Genomic DNA, 20,425 nt, shown 5'->3' with positions numbered 1-20,425 from the left:
TTAATTAAAAATATGTTCCTCCCAAACACTTTATTCTGACCCAAATAAGGGAATTAAATGTCCCTACTTTTATATTACAAATAATATAAAATAATTTAATTCATTTCACCCTAATACTTTCCCCTCTGCAATGACTCTGCGCCCCCCACTTTGGGAACCATTGCTCTACACCATTGCTCTGGGCGTTTCAATCCAGTCGTCCTAATAATCTGTAGCTGCCCAGAAATCTCAGCGTTCACCCACTTTCACGATGATTACCCTGGGTAACTTCACCACTAGATGACGCTAATAACACACAATATATTTCCAAAAAAGAACAAAAATGACTTCTGTGTTTTTTTTCTCCCATTTGTGACCCACATTGAAGAAATATAACCAGAATCAACAGGTACTGGTTTGTCACAGATGTTCCTTATCATGTCAGGTCTGGGTTTTTTTTTTCTTTTTTTCCTCATGCACTAGTTAAATAGGTCATCTTAACAATCAGTAAATGAACACTTTACGCCTTTAAAATGTGCAGATAAGCAGAGCATAGAGTTACAGTAAGTACAATCCAACCTGTCTCAGTGGTGACACCTCTCGTCTTAAAGTGTTGGGGGGGGGTGCGGGGGGGGCTTCTGAACATAATACACACTGACATGTTTGTCATTGACATTATACAGACATACAACAGGTTTAGTGCAGGGCCGCTGGTCCACAGAGGCCCTCCACCTGTATAGGTATGTCTCCACCACACCAACTAAGAGCACTTCTTTGTTCACTGCTTATATAAAAGGCAAAGGAAACAAAGAATGAGGAAGAAAAGGGTGAGAGAGAGAGACAAAGAGAGAGAGACTGGGAAATTACAGTTGGGTGAAATAGCCATTACCCAGTTCAACGGAAACGGGTTTGACTGGGAAAATACACACGGGGAGGTTGGTACGGCAGAAGTAGGAGTGAAGGTGGAGATGGAAGTACTTTAAAAAGTTCTTTAAATCATCAGAAGAAAACAGGAAAAATAAAAGCTTTTTTAAATATTCAAACCAATGTCGGGTTTTCAAAACCCGACATTGGTTACTATATATTTACATTTTTTGCTTCTTTTTTTTAAATTCTGTCATGTATTATGACTGTTAAACAACATTCAGCTGCTGACATTATTTATAAATGAATCATTTTTACATTTCACGCACTGCCAAACTTATTACAAGCCGAGCCATAAAAGTGTGCATGAAAGGAACCGACATAAACCAGTGGATGTTGGAATACTGAAGAAGTCCACCACATTTAGATGTTTTTTTTTTTTACCCCAAAATAAAACCTAACAAAAAGGAACTCCTAAATATCCAGAGAATGTGTGACTAGTTCCTCCTGCCAGGAAATTGTAGCCAAAACAACAGACACGGCAAACCCAAGAATGTCAGATCGAGTATCGGATATGGTGTAAAAGAAAAAAAAAATATCGCAAAATCATGCGCTTTGTGCCAGATTATCATCTGTAAAAAAAACAAACAAACAAACAAAACAAAAAAAACCCAAACAGAAGTGATGCTCCTCTTTATTCAACTTCTTTTTAACAGTTTAACTTACAGTTAATATGGACTTGGAGATAATATTTGTTTTCCTAAAATCTTCAGTACAAAACACAAAACAAACCACATGGTCCACCTAATTTGAATTATTTAAATTATTTATCAACTCTAAATATGTCATTTCCACAGTATACACACTGTAAACATCGACACACGGTGGCTGTGGCCATTTACCACCTTTAAGTGAGTCGTTGAATTGTAGCAAAAAAAAAAAGACTGTCGCATTATTATATATTATGAATACATATTATGAATATAATTTACTCCTTGTGTTGTCGGTACCATAAGTACGGAAGCCTGTTGGGTTTTTTTTTATCCACTCAAACCGTATTTTCACGTATGTAGCTTGAGTGAACTGCACCGGACGTAAACATAATCAAAACACAGCACAGTCACTAAAGTAGTGTCCGTTTTTTCTTTACTGTAAAACTTATATTTACGAACGAATGAAGCACGAACGTTAAAACACTGTTTTTATTAACTTTATCCCCCCCCTTCTCACTCCCCGACGCTGCGTTTTCATCATTCTCAGAGTAGATGGGAATTCAGAAAAGCTAACGTCGGCTAACTCTTAGCATCGTCGCAATATTTGTACATTTGTTGTGTTTAAAAACAAAAAACGGGGAAAAATTACACCTAGAATACACAACTGGAATTTTTTTTGTAAGATAGTTTGTTCATACACACTTACCGTTTTGTTCCGGAGAACTCCGTTGATTAAAGAGACCTCAGGCAGAGTAATGCTAATTTGACCGCTAATATGCTGTTATCAAGTCGTGCAGGGGTAAATATTAGCTTTGGCACTTGCTCACCTCTAACTAAACACAGATGTCGGGCACAATTCAATCAGACACCCGGCGCAAGATGCTCTCTACTTCCCAACCGAGAGGTGTGGCACGGTTTTGAAGTCTGATTACCAGATACGTAACAACCGTAGATAAGATAACAAACGTGGAACAGTGGGAATCCACTTCCGCTGGACATGTTTTCAAAATAAAAGCCTCTTTTAGAATTATTATTATTATTATTATATTATATTATTATTATTACTTTCATTTTTCATTCTAAAATACTAAACAATAACATTCGGCTGCTTGTATGATTTATCGAACAATATTTCTTTACATTCAAGCACAAAGTTAAACATTAGAAAGGAATTCTGCTGCTCCTAAATTTCCAGTCAAGAGGTGTGACTAGTTCCTTCTGCCAGTAAATTGTAGCAAAAAAAACAACAAAAAAAAACAGGCAGGACAAACCCGAGAATGTCAGGTGGAGTATCACCTGATACTAAAAACACCGCAAAAATAACACGCTTCATGCAAGATTATCATCTGTACAAAACACAAGCAGAAGAGGAGCTGAAAGTGACGCTCCTCATTATTCTTCTTATTAATTTTTATTTGTTTATTTTATAGTGAGTGACAGTTATTTGAGCTAAGAACGATTACACACCTATATCTAATATTTACAGTTAATAGTTATTATAAGTTTCAATATTTAGTTTGAGATTGTCGTATAATTCAGTCAGGTCTCACAAGGTCGACTGGCTCGTCTCACTTCTGTAATATTTCTACTGTTCTAACGACCAGCAGTAAAACAAACAGAGTTACGGCAGAAAACATTTCACTGTTTTCTTTCTTTGATAAGAAAAATTAGGTTATTTTCCATCATCTTTTGTAAATTTCATCCTGCTATCGTCAGTTTGATGTCCTGATGTGTAGTTATTATAAGTTTCAATATTTAGTTAGTTTGAGTGAGTTTGATCGTATAATTCAGTCAGGTCTCACAAGGTCGACTGGCTCGTCTCACTTCTGTAATATTTTCCCCCGTCACACTTGTTCCATCGTGCTCTCCAGATCACATATTAAAAATAAATAAAAATAAACATGTTGGTCCTCTGAGGATAAAGGTCACCTGACCGCTAACAGGGGCAGAAGATGTCCGGCAGTTCTGGTCCAGGATCAGTCCTCGCTGTCTTAGCCAGTCTTGTGCAACACTGAATGTCTGTAGTTCACTCCAACAGATCACTCCAACAGTTCACTCCAACAGTTCACTCCAAATGGTTCACTCCAACAGTTCACTCTAACAGTTCACTCCAACAGTTCACTCCAACAGTTCACTCCAACAGATCACTCCAACAGTTCACTCCAACAGTTCACTCCAACAGATCACTCCAACAGTGTATATATAATGTAAGAGAAAGAGCTCTACGTTTTAATCGTTTTATCTTTTTTTTCTGCATTGCTCACTCCTCTGCTGAAGGGGGCGACATTGTAACCGTTCAGAAAAACGGCAACATTGTATTTTGTAACATTCTGAACTTTTTGAATATTTGCTGAAAACAGGTCAGAAACAGGAACTCTTTTCACTTTTATTTGTGTTGCCTGTTTGGTGTGTGTTGGTGGGTTTGATCAACAGTTGAATCCCAAAGGTGTATGGAATATGATGAATATATTTCATCATGTTGCTCTTTTTTTTCTATTTCAGGAACCAGAGCTCTGAGGAAATCTTCACAGTTGACAGTCAGAGAGATTCTGCGTCTTCATCTCCACGTCGCACCTCTGCTCCTCTATACCTTCTCTGTGATGTAAAGACAAGCTGACACCGGTGTGAGCCTGGAGTGTGAATGACGCGGACTTGTGAAATTGACCTGGACTATTTACAGTTGCCAGGATTTTGTGAAAAGCAAGCGGAGGAGTTCGTGAAAACAGCAGCTTCTCTTTCACTGTTTTTTATTTCCTCTGTAAAAAAAAGTGTGAACATAGACATTAAAAACAACTGGTTTTAATTTTACAAAGTTGTTTTATTGTTGTTAAATGACTGACGATACACTGTAAATGTCAGTCGACCCGTGAAGTTAATTGGTCGACTGACGGTTTTCTCTACTATAACGAGTTGTTTCTGATAATTCATGAAAAAAAGTTCAAAAATGTTTAAAAGATACTGCAGAGGGCGCTACATCAAAGAGCTTCTCCTTGACTCTTCAAAACTCAAGGACAAAGTAACGGTTCCGCTGCCGAAGCTAACCCGGGGCTGGTGCCTTCCCGACGCGGAGTCGTTGCCGTTGGTCTTCAGGCTGTTGGACGAGGACGGAGTCGAGGCGGAGGAGCCACCAATGCTGCCCGACTTTTTCCTGGACGCTGTGCTTTGTTTCAGCGTGGCTTTTGCGGCCACTTTGAAGGCATGAGCCGCGGTGCAGCACCTGACCTCCTCGATGGTGTTCCTGAAGGGTTTGAAGAGGATGATGTAGACCTTGTTGAAGAAGATACAGGCCAACAGGCCGAAACTGGACGCGAGGATGGCGATGACCTCCACGGCTGAAACGAACTTCCCGTAGGTGCTAAAATAAGCCGGAATAAAAGAGATCCACACGATGAAGAAGATCAGCATGCTGAAAGTGATGAACTTGGCTTCTGTGAAGTTCTCCGGAAGTTTTCGTGATTTAAAGGCAAAGAAGAAACAAATGGCTGCCAGCAGGCAGGTGTAGCCAATGAGAAACCCAAGAGCCATCACTGATCCCTCGTTACAAGTGATAAATATCATTTCATCAATGTCGTAGTTTCTGTAGCTAGAAGGCGGGGCATTATAGAGCCAGACCACACAGATCATGACCTGGACGAAGGTGCAAAGAAACACCAAGAGAAACTGGAGGTTCAACCCCCACCATTTACGATGAAGACTGGTGGGGATCTTGGCCTCGAACACCAAAAGCACTCGGTTGGTCTTCACCAGGATGCAGGAGATGCAGAGAACGAAGCTGATTCCGAAGGCCGGCTGGCGTAAACGACAGGTCCAGTCCTGCGGCTCCCCGATGAAGATGAAGGAGCTGGAGAAGCAGCAGATGAGTGAAAACAGGAGGACGTAGGACAGCTCCCGATTTGTGGCCTTCACGATCGGAGTGTTGCGAAACCTAACGAAGACGGCCATGACGAAGCCGGTCAGGGCCACGCCCAGCACCGCACAGATAGTCAGAGCTATTCCAAAAGGTTCAGTCCAGGACAAAAACTCAATCTCCTTCAGGAAGCAGGACGTGTGGTTCCCATTGGACCAGGAGTTATTGGGACACTTAGTGCAAACACTGGCATCTGTTAAAGAAACAGGACGATACGGTCGTCAACAGTTACGGCGGCAAAAAACAAAACAAAACAAGGACTTTGTTTATATTTGAATAGCATGTACCTTTGTGGTTGCTGTACTCCCCATCAGAACACTCGGTGCATTCAAAGCAGCACGTGGGCATACTGTCGATGATGCCCTTCCTGGTGCCAGGCTCACAGTCCTCACTGCAGTTGGAGAACGGGACCTGGAGGATGTAGAACAACCAGAGTATTCACCGCACGGTTCCAACCACATCCCACAGTTCTGTGGGGTCTCAGCATAAATTTAGGAAAAATTGTTTTCTAAAATTTGACATTTTCCAGGATTCCATTTTACAGCAATTTTACCAAAACTTTGTAGGTAATTTTTTAAAAATTTTATTTACCAAAACTTTGTAGGTAATTTTTTTAAAATTTTACTCAACCCATTTAGCAATTTCTGTGCGAGTGTGTTTCTTGTGATCATAAAGATGCACTGTTAGCTTCACATATGCTAAAGAGTTACAAAGAATCTCAATGTTGTGTATGCATGTAGGGTATCTATTGCCCCCGGCTGACTTGGGGTATTTATTGTCGCTCAAACACCCCTCCTCCCCAACACCCAACTGACCTCTGTGCTGTATCCATTCCACAGAATCCTTGTCTTGTCGATGAACAGCTTGGCGCCCCTCTTAGCGTGCACGTTGTAATACCCCACCTCTCGGAAAACCACGGAGCCGTCCTCAGCCGACCGGTGCCAGTTCATGATGGTGTAGTTCGCTGCCAGGTCTGCGTTTTCACCAAAGTGGATCTTGACCCCCATGCTGTTGGTGTAGTTCAGGTGTCGGAGCTGCTTCAGGACCTGTGAGGCAAACGATTGAGTTTGAACGATGCACAGATAAAATCAATGCCCTCGGTGGGTCATGGTGGAGGAGATCTCACCTGCCACGCCTCCATTTTCTTTATATCTGCACAGGAATTGTTGGCGAACAGCCCGTGTCCAGGTGTGCAGGTGAGAATGTCCTGCAGGGCATGAGCAATGGCGTAGACCGCGACATAAACGTTGTAGGAGATTCTGAGGTGGGTGAAGTCCAAATACGGGGTCTCCACACTTGTGATGTCCTCCTCCCCGGTGCACAGAGGCCTGAAGCTGGTGCTGCCGCTCTCCTGCAGTCGTGGACTGTCCTCCAGGTAACAGTTGAAGGTCTCCTCCCAAAACTCCCTGACAAACTGGTTGTGACTGTCCTTCTTCGGTTGGACCTGCTGTAGGAACTCTCTAAAACCAGGTATCTGTCCCGCCTTCAGCGCGAAGCCAATAGTTCCCGCCACAACATCCAGATACTCTGGTTTGGCAATGAGGGAGGAGCTGGCCCAGGCCTCGCTGGCCAACCAGATGCGGTCCGTGATGTTTCTCCTCGCCATTTCTTTGATTAAGGGCTCAATGTCTGGGCCACTGGAAAAGACGACGATGACTTTAGCCGTGGAGTTCTCAATCCTGTCCACCAAAGCTTGGATTTCATGATCCTCGGCGTACTGAGAGATAAGTTCATTGAGGTGGATGCAGATGTCGCGCTCCTCCATTTCCTTCTCAAACTTCTCAATTCCCGGACGCCCGTAGTCGTCATCTGAGGCCACTGCGATTACCCAGTTCCACTCGAAGTACTCGATGATGTCTGCCATGGCCGTGGCCTGGTATTCATCGTTGGGGATGGTTCTCATGAAGGACTTGTACTGATTCTTGTTGCTCAGTAAACGGCTGGAGGAAGCGTAGCTGATCTGAAACGGGAGAGCTGCTCGTTAGGGTTCTTTTTTTTTTTTAAATCAGGGTTCCTTTTTTTTTGTTTTTTTTTTAATTGATTTCTGCTTGTTGTTGTTTCACACACTCACCTGAGGAATATAAAAAAGGCCCAGCAGGTTTGCAACTGCCGTGGAGACTGCAGACCCAGCAGCTCCTACCACCGCAATGGTTGATGGGATGTGATCGGTGCAGTTGCAGAATTCGTCCAAATTCAGGGAGTCGATCTTATTTTGGGCCACGAAACTCAGCGTAGCTTCCAGGGCCTTTGAGACTGTGTTGCACGTGTCAAAGATCCTGTAGCCCAGCGTGATGTTGGGCAGCAGGGAGCTGCTGTTATTTATCTCGTCGATGGCAAATATCATGGCCTGGAGCCAACGGAATCCACGGAAATTGAACCTGCAAGAATTTTCTTTTTTTAAGTTATGGTTTTGAATGTTATTGACTGTTCTCAGAACATCAGCAGTCTGGACCAGTCTGTTTTTACCTGGTACACTGTGTGGATTCTGGTCGCGCCGCAAGGTCCTGGTCTTTGGATGAAACCCCAAAGTGAATTGGGAAAAGCCCCCCCAGTAATATGTCTCCAGTCATCTGAGCTCTTTGCTGCGGTCCGTAGGTCGATATGACGTAACTGGAGCCAAAGAGTGTCAGATAACACAGAACCAGCCTCATCTTCATTTCTTACCTTGTGGTCGGGAATTCACAGTGAAAATATTCTCAGCATAACATTATCGCAGCGCACGAGTTCGGGCTCCTCGTGTTTTTCATGTTGGCGCTGATGTTAATACCTGTCGGTAAAAACAACATCGACACTAAATTTTCATTCTCCAACACATCATCTCACTCCAGTCATAATTTTTTTGCACCACCCTCAAATACTTTTCTGCCAAACTAGACCTCGTCATTCACTAGCATAGATCTCTACGACCTTTTTCTTTTTTTAGGCTAACAAAATGTAAAACTAAGAAAAAGTGAAAACACACATGCAATGTTTATTTACTCTGTATTCTGTGTATATATATAACACCCCCACGCCGCTCCATCCCTCTCTCTTTCACAGACTCTGGTTCATCAGTGGCTTTACAACTGGACCAGCATCCACAGGACCAGACACTCAGTGGATACTTTTTTTTTTTACGCCTGTTTTTTTTTTAAAACTGTACTTTTTAGCTGTTATATTAGGAGGCCACACCTATTCAGTAAACACTCGTCCATATATTTATGTATGTGGCTCACGACTACGTCAGTCTATGTAGCCTCTAAATCAGTCCTGGCTGTGAGCGCGCTCACATGTCGACACAATGACAGGATGAGGAGAAGAATGGAACTTTGAAGCCACTGTGACGGTTGTTATTTACAACCTCACTGTTTTAGGCCTAACAGAAGTGAGAGGGTTGTAATAATTCTCTCCCCGAAAAAAAAAAGAAGAAAAGAAAAAAAAGACTTTGGTAAAAGTGTGTTTTTTTTTATTGTCTGAACCAAAATAGGAACACAGACTCCGAGGTGCTGGGAGTGAAGTCACACTCTAATGACTCCACTTCCTGCAAATACTGGCTCTCATGCTGCGGCCAGTGACCGGTCACCATAGCAGCCTGACTGCATCTGGCTAATAGTGCTGGAAAAATGCCGGGGCAGAGCTGCGATAATGAAGCAACTAATGCCTTTAAAAGCCTCGGCTGAGGCCCATTAGCTAGGATGAAGCGGAGCTGCGTCCAGAGCCGTGCACAAATTAAGATTTTACTGTTGGGGTAAAAATTCAATTGTATTTTGATTAAACATGAAACATCCCTTAAACAACCAAATTATTACTATGATCTCAGCCACGTTATTGATTTTTGGTACATTAAAATATATTCATATTTTATAACTGTGCTTTTCATATTTTAGTTGTTTAACAAAGTTTTCACTTTTCATTCGAGAGTTCACACTTTGATTAGCGTTTCCTTTATGTACGGCTAACAAAAAGACTAGCCTAAAACACACCGTCGTGTTCGCTTTGTTTGCACGAAAATTAGAATATGACGTAATTTCTGTTTGTTCCACATGATCTAAATATATTACCACAGATGTACTTTAATACAATTGCAAATTAAATGTATCGACTTCTAAAACTCCATTAAGCTTAAAATAATACATATATAATTAATACAACAAATGAACCAGTAAACAAGTAGAAAAGAAAGAAGGTGAATTTACGGACTTACCACGCAGGACTTTCAGGCCCATTAAAAAAATAATTCAAAATATCAGCTTTCGGCTGTGATGAGACGTTTTGCGAAGCCTTCACCCCCAAAATATTCTGGGCTCTGAATGAACTCACTGGGCAGTTTTAGCTCCTGCGCCCCCGTCTGTAAATGAATCATTAACAGACAGAGGGTGAGTCCATTTCCTCGACTTAATGAAGTCTCCTCACAGCTCAGCCCTTCTCCAAGACTTCACCAGAAACTGAGTTGGCAAAGAAACGATTACCAGAGTCACCTTTTCCCATTTTCGTAATTTAACACAGAAATGAACGTTTGCGATGGTTCTTCTGATGGTTCTAGTATTTAATCTTAAATGTGAAGAATGGGTCACAAAAACCTAGTGGTAGACTGTAGAAAAGGACACCAAAGAACTGCTGGGTTATTAAATAGATAAATATATAATAATAATAATAATAATCAATTTTGATCAACAGAGACTTATCTATGTCTATGTGGTATTTGTAGTTTTACTGCTACTTCTTAACATGTACAGAGTTACTGTGTATCCAAAGTACTCACTTTGTTTCATTTCTGAGGATCAACTGGATTATTGTTGGATGCAGTACCACTGCTGACCAGTAGGTGTAGTAAGCTTTAACAAACAAACATAAAAAAGTTACCTCTGCTGATAATGTTATCATTACACCAGTGATAATCCCTTTTACGTTAGCTCTGGTGTCTGTACCAGGACTGTTGTTGTAGCCAAGTTTAAAAGAATTTAAAATTTGAAATGTAGCTTAAAAATAATTCCACTGATTTATTTTTATGGAAACATTCACATGAATCTACAACATGTGTGGTGCCTTTAACGTGTCATTGGTTCTCATTATCTGGTGAGCAGCCATTATTCCAGTATTATCTTTGGATTTGGACTTCAAAGCTGACGTTTTACTGCAGGCCTTCATTTCGTCAGGATTATTGAAGACTCACGTAGCTCCCACAAATCCTTTATTTTCACACCAACTAATCCATTTCCCTTGAAGCTGGTTTTACTTCTGAACCAGTGGCTTGGCTCGTGATACCAGAAACCCCTGGAAGCAGTGGATTGTACCATCATGTTCCTCAAACATCGTTTCCTTCTGCTCCGACAGTCAGGTCTTCAATTTGTCGCTGAGCAGATGTCGCCGAGAAAAAACTGCCTCAATTTACAACCTGTTGACTTTGTTTCCTCGGAGCAGGTGTGTGACGGACACTTCTTTCATGGTTAAACATATATTTATGACGTTAGTGTGAATAATTTGGTCCGATAAAGAAACAACCAAATGACTAAAAATAGGATGAAAAAAGTACAGTTTCCTAGAGTTGTAACTAAAAGTATTTTATATCGTATTAATGAAATGAATTCATTTTTAGATGTTGGACGCTGACACGACGACGACCTCCATCGTACGAATCTGTCGTCTCCAGAAATGACACGTATGGTTGAAATGTAACAGTTTGTGTCGAAAAATGTTGAGCAGTGAAGAGTTTGGCCGTGGATGGATTTTCTGCTCACAGAGAGTGTGGACCACGTTAGCTCCAAACACAGGTATCCACGCTGCTGCACTCAGCCCAGAAGGTAAGACCGTCTCCACCGAATACTAATGTCACGGCTGTAATGACATGTGGAAGTGAAATAGACTTTAAAAAAAAGTTAAATTTAAAAGTTGACGTTGAACCGACTAAAAATGGTAAAATGATTTAAAACAGTCATTTATATTATATGTTGTTATGATGAGCAGCGATGATGTCACAGTCAGTGAAGTTTTAGGATAGAAAGCCTCAGGTTTGATTCAAAAGTAGAAATAATATAATACAAAAAAGGTATTTAAAAATGTAAAACTTAAATTCAGGATTAAGAGATGAAACGTTTCGTTTTTACATAAGGACTGAAATAATGCGATCAAACGTGAAGTTAAAGTCAAGATGCTTTTAAAGGTCAAAGGTGAGGTCTGCGCATATATATATATACAGTATATAAATATACTGTATATATATATATATTATTTAGAATGTCATTAATTTAAACCTTCGTTCTGCCATGCAGAAAGGTTCCCGGTTTGATTCCTTCTTGCTCGGGAAAGGAGGAAAAGTAAAAGAAAATGCCTCTGTGTCTCGGCTAAGAGCCTGAGTCAGTTTGATGTGGGTTTTTTAAGAGTTCTAAGGTGAAGTAACAGGTAACGTAAGTAAACTTTCTGCAGGGGAAAAACCCCCAACATAAACATCGCTAACATTTGCACAGATAAAACAGACTAACCGCTAATTGGTATTGGCTGTGGCTGTGTTTACATTCAAACTGGAACTGGGTCGTTCTGATCACACCCTTCGACTCCAACAGTAACCATGACAACACAACATAGTCCTAACTGAACTATTAATCGAGCAGCGTTCACTCAGTCGTCAGTAACGCACCTTGTCTCGTGTGTGTGTGTGTTCTTGATTCTAAAATGTTTTATTTTGTAGACGTCAGAGAACCAGGTAATAATAGCACAGAGCGCCGCCGATCTGTGGCGAGATCCAGGTAATAATAGCACAGAGCGCCGCCAATCTGGGGCAAAAGCTTTAGTAAGAATGAACGCTACAAGAGATCGGCGATGTTTGAGTTGCGTGACTGACTCACACGACCCCATCCCGCAAACTCTGGCACTAATGAATAAAATTAACGTTAAAATGTCTCCCTCTACAGGATGTCTGGTACAAAGATTCTGCTGTTCCTGCAGAGTCTGTCCCGCAGGAAACCTCTGGAGCCCGAGGGGGAGGTGTCCAACCTACGGCGCTGCCTCACCACCCTCGACCTGGTGGCCCTGGGGGTGGGCAGCACGCTGGGGGCCGGTGTGTATGTGCTGACCGGAGAAGTGGCCCGGACCGTGGCGGGGCCCAGTATCATCATCTCCTTCCTGATTGCGGCCGTGGCTTCGATATTTGCGGGACTGTGTTACGCAGAGTTCGGGGCACGCGTTCCCAAGACGGGCTCGGCTTATCTGTACAGCTACGTGACCGTGGGGGAGATATGGGCCTTCATCACGGGCTGGAACCTGCTGCTGTCCTACGTCATAGGTAAAGAACCTAAAGTCTGACAGAATTCACTGACAACGTCCAAAAACATCATCAATGAAGTCAGTAGAAAAAAAAAACGTACAGATGTTGGAAATATATTATTATTTCCTGTTTTTCTCAGGGACATCGAGCGTAGCCAGAGCGTGGAGCGGGACTTTCGATGAACTTATCGGAAATGTCATGTCAACCTCCCTGGGCAGACGGGCTCCGATGGCTCTACCAGGATTAGCTCCCTTCCCAGACTTCTTTGCAGCCGGCCTCATATTGCTCTTGGCAGGCAAGTTTCACGAAGTTCATAGAAAGGGTATGATGTTTGGCGCCCCCTAGAGTAACACTGGGGTAGGAAGACGCCAAGTGGACATCATGGACATTACAGCGTGAAACTAGTCCAACAGCCTAGGGCGCCCTCTGCTGGTTGTACTAAAGTCTTAAAGTTTTATTTGTTGTGGGGTTTTTTTTTTGAAGGTATCCTGGCATTTGGTGCCAAAGAGTCAGCCATCGTGAATAAGATTTTCACGGCCGTGAACATCCTGGTGCTGGTTTTCGTCATCCTCTCTGGCTTCATTAAGGGGGACATTGACAACTGGTCCATCGGTGAAGAGTCACTCCTCCAAGCATATGTGTATGTAAATTAAACATCTTAAAAAAAAAAAAAAAAAAAAACTTGACAAAAGATATGTATAGCAGACAGTGCCCTCTTGAGGCGCTGCATGGTAATGCATGGTTAGGCACATGGACCAAAACAGAGCAGAATGTATCAAAAACACCTTGTTTCTCATTAGATTAAACTCATGCTAAAACAGCATTTTTTAAATTATGTTATGATTATTATATATTTTGTCAAATTTTCTTCACAGAATGTCAGAAATCTGGTTTCCACAGTGGATATTTATGCTGTATTTTACCCTCATATTATACTGTAGTTTATAGACGTGTTCTCCACAGAAACCAAACGTCACTGAATGAAACGGCCACATTTGGCAGCGGAGGTTTTTTCCCTTTTGGATTCGAGGGGACGTTAGCAGGAGCAGCCACGTGTTTTTATGCATTCGTTGGGTTTGACTGCATCGCTACGACAGGTGAGACTTACAGTGGACACCGGTCGGTCGCAGAGTATGTGAAATTTTCTTCACAGAATGTCAGAAATCTGGTTTCCACAGTGGATATTTATGCTGTATTTTACCCTCATATTATACTGTAGTTTATAGACGTGTTCTCCACAGAAACCAAACGTCACTGAATGAAACGGCCACATTTGGCAGCGGGGGTTTTTTCCCTTTTGGATTCGAGGGGACGTTAGCAGGAGCAGCCACGTGTTTTTATGCATTCGTTGGGTTTGACTGCATCGCTACGACAGGTGAGACTTACAGTAGACACCGGTCGGTCGCAGAGTAGCTGAAAACATGGAATAACAAAAAAAAAATGTGTTCTTCCTCAGGGGAAGAGGTTCAAAACCCTCAGAAGTCGATCCCACTCGGCATCGTGGCCTCACTCCTCATCTGCTTCTTGGCCTATTTCGGTGTCTCTGCTGCACTGACGCTGATGATGCCTTACTATTTGCTCAGTGCTCACAGTCCGCTGCCTGTAGCCTTCACGTACATCGGTTGGTCCGCAGCAAAGTACGCAGTGGCTGTGGGATCCCTGTGTGCTCTGTCCACCAGGTATGGAACACCGCGTGTCACTTAAAGCCGCCGTTTAATCCAAAGAACTACTGTTTTTTTTAAACTAGCCCAGTAGCTTGAAGAAACACCTTGAATTAGGCTCAGAAATAGCTGTAGCTGTGCTAAAGTTGTACTTTTTTTACAGCCTTCTGGGATCAATGTTCCCGATGCCTCGTGTTGTCTATGCCATGGCCAGGGACGGACTCCTCTTCAAACCCCTCAGTAAAATCAGTGACCGACAGAGTCCTGTCATAGCTACCCTGGCCTCAGGGGTCGCTGCAGGTAAAATGTGACAACACTTCGTTAATCTCTCCGTCAACTTCACAAGTTTTTTGTTTTTTTTTGTTTTTTTAGCTACATTAAAAAAAATACTGTGTGTCTGTTTTTAAAGTGTGGAATTAAATCCAGAACATAATTGTTCTGGTACCAAACCAGGTGCCAAGATGAGTAAAACGAACACACCCTACAACTTTTTTAGCCACATTAAAAAAAAATACTGTGGTTTTTAAAGTGTGGAAATTAAATCCAGAACATAATTATTCTGGTACCAAACCAGGTGCCAATATGAGTAAAACGAACACACCCTACAACCACATTGCTAAACTCTAACTAAACCCTCACCTACTGGATATCGCAGGTTGTTTACAGAAGACAAACATTGATTATTGTTGTATTTCTTTCATCAGCGATCATGGCGCTGCTGTTTGACCTGAAGGCGTTGGTGGACATGATGTCCATTGGAACTCTGTTTGCCTACACACTTGTCGCAATCTGTATTCTCCTACTCAGGTAGGAGCTGGAACAAGGAGACACATGTTTAATCTGTGTCTGTGTCAGGATCAACAAGGAGCGTGTGTCGAGTTTTTCTTTGTTCAATTTCATGTAATTAATCTGAACTTTTTAATATATTTATATAACTTTTAGCTATTTTGCTACATCCCTGGCTAACACTGAGCTATCTATAAGCATTCTCTTTTTCTGTTCAAGCTGTTGATTTTTTATTTATTTATTTATTTGTACTTTGGCTACATTTAACATTTCCTGCTTTAATCAGTTCGGCTTCAAACTGTCACTGTTGTTTTTCACCTAAGCTGTTTTGAAATTCTTTGAAAACGTTTTGCTAATTTTGGGCTAACTTTTAGTTTTTCCATATAGTGTTAAGTGATGAACAATACACAAGACTGGTATGATTGGGGAAAAGTACTATCACAGTCGTATCACAGTAGTATCCCAGTAGTATCACAGTAGTATCACAGTACTATCCCAGTAGTATCAATGGTCCGACTACAGGTTGGTCGTGTTAAACCATGCTGACTGTCTCTGAAGCTTCTCATTGGTCCATCTGGTCTAATCAGAGGTGAATCTTTGTAGATACCAAGAAGAGCTCACAGATGAGTCCAGCAGAACAGAGCCGTTCAGATTAAGAGAACTCTATTTTCCTCCTCCACAAGCCACCGCGCGCACTTCAAAAAACGTCTGCACTTTAGCGGTTTTCTCCGGTGAGTGAAGGAAACATTATATATAAATTGTTTTTAAATGTTTAAACATTTTAACAGCATCTGGTTCTCTGTCCACTTCAGTCTTTTTGTCTGTCATCCTGAGTCTCCTCATCTCCCGGGCTGGAGACTCCCTGCATGCACTGCAGTGGTGGAGCTTGGTCTGTGTCTCTGTGACTGTTCTGACTCTGGGCCTGATCGTGTTAATCGTCTGGAGACAACCTCAAAACACCGCAACTGCTGCGTTCATGGTAAACTGCATCCACATTAACGTGGCAAGCTTAAAAAAAAAGAAAAAAGAAAGTGATTACCAGGAGGTGATCGAGGCGATGTGTTCACGTCCTGGTAATCACTTTTTATTTTTTTAGTTCCCTTTAAAATTATTCAGAATTTCCACAGAAGCCGACCCACAGTGAGAACTGATGGTTGTGTTTAGACAAACCTCTCTCTCTCTCTGCTGCACACTCATGTTGCCCAACAGGGGGAGCACTGTCAACATACAGGAGATTCTCTGAACTCACAGGATACTCAGGACTGGAGATTTTTTTTTTATATAAAAACTTCTAACCCTAACCCTTCTCCTGATATATTTCCATATATATGTCTATATGTATGTGTTGTAACAGGTGCCTTTGGTGCCGTGGCTTCCCATTCTCAGCACCATCATCAACGTCTACCTCATGGTTCAGCTTGGATCAGACACGTGGGTCCGTTATGCTGTGTGGATGGCCGTCGGTACGCCTTTAACAAACAACACACTTCCCTGCACAGTTTTGTTCTGTATCCATGGTAACGACCCACACTTTTCTCCGAACAGGTTTGATGATCTACTTCTGTTACGGCGTTCATCACAGCGTGCAAAAACAAAGGCTTGAGAATTCCCAAAACCAAGGCGGTGACGGAGAAGTGTTTCATGAACAACAAATGATGGACATGAAGACATAGTAGTAGTGGTCACATGACAAACGCAGACAAAATGTGACCATCTTCACAGTGACCTCAAGAGTGACCTCTAACTTTTAATGAAATCATTATTTGTACTTTTTTATTTTTAATAAATAATGAAGAGGCTTTGTGTCATTTTGTGTCTTTAAACTGTTCTAACATTACAGATACTTTATGAAACCCCAAAAGGTCATCTATAAACCCGCTGTAGTTCACATAATCACCAGCAGAGTCTGAGTTGAAAGTCCAGGTGTCATCGTTAAATTCATTTAATTCTGAAAAACAGTTTATAGCATTGAATCTTTGCAACATTTTTTATGGACTCACCATTTTCAGCTGTTGTTCTAGTGTGAAGTGAGTTCAGGTTCAGGGCAGAACTCCAAGACACCTCAGGGAAGGGAGGTCTTAAACTGCAAATAAAAAAAAAACAGGGAAGGGAGGTCTTAAACTGCAAATGAAAAAAAAGGGAAAAGTTAAGCTGTGTTTGATTTGAAAACTGTAGACTGCACAGGCCAAAACCTGCAGAGAAAAGCTGCACCTGGTCCATCATCAAGAAGTTCAGATCAGTTTCAGATTACGAGTGTGAAACATATGCCTCCTAAAATGTGTTTTGTTAAAATAAATATATTTGCCTGGAAAACCAAATGTGTTTTCTGGGAGGGGCATTGACAGGGTTAGTTCCCATCGTGACTATGGAAACAAGGGGTCCTTTTAGTTTCAGTAAATTGACAAGTACTGGTTTAATCGTCTTCTGGGTGCAATTATTATTTTAAAAAAATTACAACGTGACACACCTTTTAAACTGACATTAGTCAAACGCAGACTAAATTTTAGTTTACCGAATTGTTCCTTTAATTAGCTTACCTTAAAAGAGTTAATTCGTTTTAAAGCATCCGCCAAAACACTGCATTTTATTATTATTATTATTACTATTTTACCTACAAATGTTAAGAAAATAAAACAACCTTGTGCGGCACAACGATAGCAACCGTTAGACTTGAATAAACAACATTTTTTAAAGTCTCGTACACTCCTTAAAATAGTTTGGACACACCTTCCCTGGACACAGCACGCAATATGAAATAGTACAGGAACAGATGAAGGTGTGTCTGTGTTTCAAGGGGCGCTGTTTTCGAGACGCACTGTATGCAGCGAATTCTAGCCAATCAGAAGTCAGAATGCTGTGTGCTTTAACCAATCAGTGACTCGCTGAGGGAGGAGGCGCATCGTTCAAAATCCAAAAGATTCACACAGTAGAACAGGCTTCCATGGTGTGTAGATGAGAACTAGTGCCATAGTTTTTATACGGTTTTAACGCAAAATCTCGAGTTTCAGTCTCGGAAACGGAGTTTCGCCGATTAACTCGCTAGTTTGAAGAACAAGAAACTTCAGTCTGTCGTCGTCGAGGTAAGTTTCTTATTATTTGGTTCATTTGGGCTAAACATGGATGACGCTCCTTTTGTTTTTTTTGTCTCGCGTACATGAAATTTTACAGTTCTCGGGCGTAAAACTCGATAACAATGAAGACAAAACATAAAAAACATCATGGCAATAATACGTTTTTTAAAAAATAACTACTTACTACAGCGTGTTCTGTTATAACATGCACATTCGATTGTTTTATAACGTGTTATTACGCTTGTTGGTCTCGAATTAAAAAAAATGTATATTTTCGTAATGTAAAAAGCTGAAATGAAATGAAATGAATATGAACTTCTTTAATAGTTTACAAACCTTTGACTTTCAGTGCAAAACAGCCCTGACTCGATACTCAACACTACGTCATAAGTTCTTGTCAATACAGTAGAAGACTTGACATTTACTGACATTTTTATGATTTAAAGGAGTTTTACATATGTTTATACTGATTCTTTAATAATCTTTACAAAACATATTTAATTTTGAAATGTATTCATTTTTAGTTATGGGCATTTAAATTCTGGAAAAAAAAAGCTGCAGCATGAAAATAAGATTTTTTTCTTTCTTCCTCACATGCTGCAGGTGAGCATGGCCCTGTCAGTCACCTCCCCGTGTGGGTATGTCTTTGAGGAGGAGGAGGAAGTGGCTGTGTTTGAATCAACAGCAGCAGAGTTTGGTGGTCTGACCAGACCACGTTTACCTGAGCTCTCGCTCATTTCCCCCGGACTTGACCCCCGACCCTCCACAACAGAACAGGTAGGGGAAAAAAACCCAAATGTTATGAACATAAATTGGATTTCTATGGTAATTTGAACCAGTATTTATACCAATATTGTGTGACATAAAACTTGTGGAACTTGTCAATTAACTTTGTTGTCTTTGTTCAGAAACCGGTCGTAAAACCTGGACTTTTTAAACAAGGAAGTTGTGACGAGGGAAGCAGTGAGAAGGTCCAGGTTTTCCTTCGCATCAGACCGCTCAGTCACACAGAGAAGGACAGGGGAGAAGAACAGGTTTGTGTGTTTTTGGAGATCATATGACGTCATCAATATATCCTTAAATCCTACATCCCCATCCATCCTTCATTTTTTTTCTCTCATGACTCTTCCTCCAGGGCTGTGTGGCGATGCAGGATGAGAAGAGTCTGTTGCTCAGAGCTCCGAAGGAATCTCAGAACATGAGAACTGCAGAGAGAGGCATCACCCAGAGCGTCCACAAGTTCAGTTTCTCCAAGGTACTGCACTTGGTCGTTTAAAATTGTGTATTCTTGGTACAAATAATATGATAATTCTGCATCACATATTTATTTTTATATATATATAACTGTCTTTTCTTCCATGGAAAGATCTTTGGCCCTGAGACCACGCAACAGCAGTTTTACGAAAACACAATGAAGAAGATGGTAAACGACGTGCTGCAAGGAGAAAACCGGCTCCTCTACACGTACGGCGTCACCAACTCTGGAAAAACCTACACGATTCAGGGTACGGATTTTAATAATAATATTTATACTCCGAGACAAGCAGTACAGGAGTTACAGTTCAGGGCTGTCAGTTGGAGAAGGTAACATATGCTCCAGCAGAGGGCAGTGTTGGAGCAGCTCAATCACAGGTCTTTGCTCTTAAGAAAAGAAAAGACACTGCTGCCAGTTTGTTGTTTTCCTGTCCTTTTTTTGTTCTTTCAATGCATCGTTCACTCCTGTTGTGGCGTTTGTTAGTCTTTGGCGCGTGTCGTAAGTGTAATGATGTCAACTCACCTCCATGTCTGGTCTGTACGTTTGAGCGCAGGCAGTGGTCGGGAGGCCGGTCTCCTGCCCCGGGCTTTGGTGTCGCTCTTCAGGAAACTGCAGGGTCGTCTGTACGGTGCCATGAACCTGAAGCCCGTCATGTATCACAACGTGAGAGAACTGGAGCCCAGTGAGGTCAGGGCCGAGGAACTGCGCCGAAACTCTCTGCTCAAAGAGGTAAAAAAAAATAAAAATAAAATTACATTTCTCTTAAAAAAATGTCAGTGTAAAACAGTCAAAAATTGTTACTTACAGGATGAAAACACGAGTTCTCGCCGACCTGGAGGATTTACAACCGTGGACAGTGGCATCGGAGGACTCTCCTCCATTAGCAACATTGCCAGTCAGTTAAACGGTAAAGGGGACGGGGGGGGGGGCAGTGGGGGGAAAGGCTCTT

The 20,425-nt window shown here is 41.7% G+C and overlaps 4 protein-coding genes across 4 annotated transcripts in view; 2 read left to right on the top strand and 2 right to left on the bottom strand.

Moving 5' to 3' along the window:
• b4galt4 (UDP-Gal:betaGlcNAc beta 1,4- galactosyltransferase, polypeptide 4) overlaps positions 1-2,538 on the bottom strand; it is a 6,945-nt gene extending 4,407 nt beyond the window's left edge. The window contains exon 1 of the mRNA XM_008333333.3: positions 2,263-2,538. The gene's annotated coding sequence lies outside the window, so the exon portion shown is untranslated. The remainder of the gene's footprint in view (positions 1-2,262) is intronic.
• A 1,859-nt stretch (positions 2,539-4,397) lies between these two features.
• Positions 4,398-8,220, bottom strand: casr (calcium-sensing receptor). Its single transcript, XM_008333332.2, has 6 exons — positions 7,930-8,220; positions 7,535-7,841; positions 6,590-7,423; positions 6,279-6,509; positions 5,751-5,874; positions 4,398-5,656 (listed from the first exon to the last, which is right to left on the bottom strand). Exons 1-6 carry the CDS (start codon positions 8,118-8,120, stop codon positions 4,527-4,529), a joined length of 2,817 nt encoding a protein of 938 aa, XP_008331554.2. The 5' UTR covers positions 8,121-8,220; the 3' UTR covers positions 4,398-4,526.
• Positions 8,221-12,310: 4,090 nt separating this feature from the next.
• Positions 12,311-16,943, top strand: zgc:175280 (cationic amino acid transporter 2 family protein). Its single transcript, XM_025065823.1, has 11 exons — positions 12,311-12,721; positions 12,843-12,998; positions 13,187-13,343; positions 13,667-13,800; positions 14,160-14,382; positions 14,528-14,664; positions 15,069-15,171; positions 15,754-15,881; positions 15,963-16,129; positions 16,505-16,613; positions 16,696-16,943. The coding sequence occupies exons 1-11, from the start codon at positions 12,352-12,354 to the stop codon at positions 16,821-16,823; spliced, it is 1,812 nt and encodes a 603-aa protein (XP_024921591.1). The 5' UTR covers positions 12,311-12,351; the 3' UTR covers positions 16,824-16,943.
• A 1,087-nt stretch (positions 16,944-18,030) lies between these two features.
• kif20a (kinesin family member 20A) overlaps positions 18,031-20,425 on the top strand; it is a 6,744-nt gene continuing 4,349 nt past the window's right edge. The window contains exons 1-7 of the mRNA XM_025065872.1: positions 18,031-18,230; positions 18,825-18,998; positions 19,130-19,255; positions 19,357-19,476; positions 19,588-19,726; positions 20,030-20,205; positions 20,284-20,383. Coding sequence (XP_024921640.1) covers positions 18,831-18,998; positions 19,130-19,255; positions 19,357-19,476; positions 19,588-19,726; positions 20,030-20,205; positions 20,284-20,383 — 829 coding nt within the window. The 5' untranslated portion in view covers positions 18,031-18,230; positions 18,825-18,830. The remainder of the gene's footprint in view (positions 18,231-18,824; positions 18,999-19,129; positions 19,256-19,356; positions 19,477-19,587; positions 19,727-20,029; positions 20,206-20,283; positions 20,384-20,425) is intronic.

Source organism: Cynoglossus semilaevis, chromosome 19 (genome assembly GCF_000523025.1).
Source record: "Cynoglossus semilaevis isolate Cse_v1.0 chromosome 19, Cse_v1.0, whole genome shotgun sequence".
Taxonomy (NCBI): domain Eukaryota; kingdom Metazoa; phylum Chordata; class Actinopteri; order Pleuronectiformes; family Cynoglossidae; genus Cynoglossus; species Cynoglossus semilaevis.
This window is presented reverse-complemented; position numbering and strand designations above follow the sequence as displayed.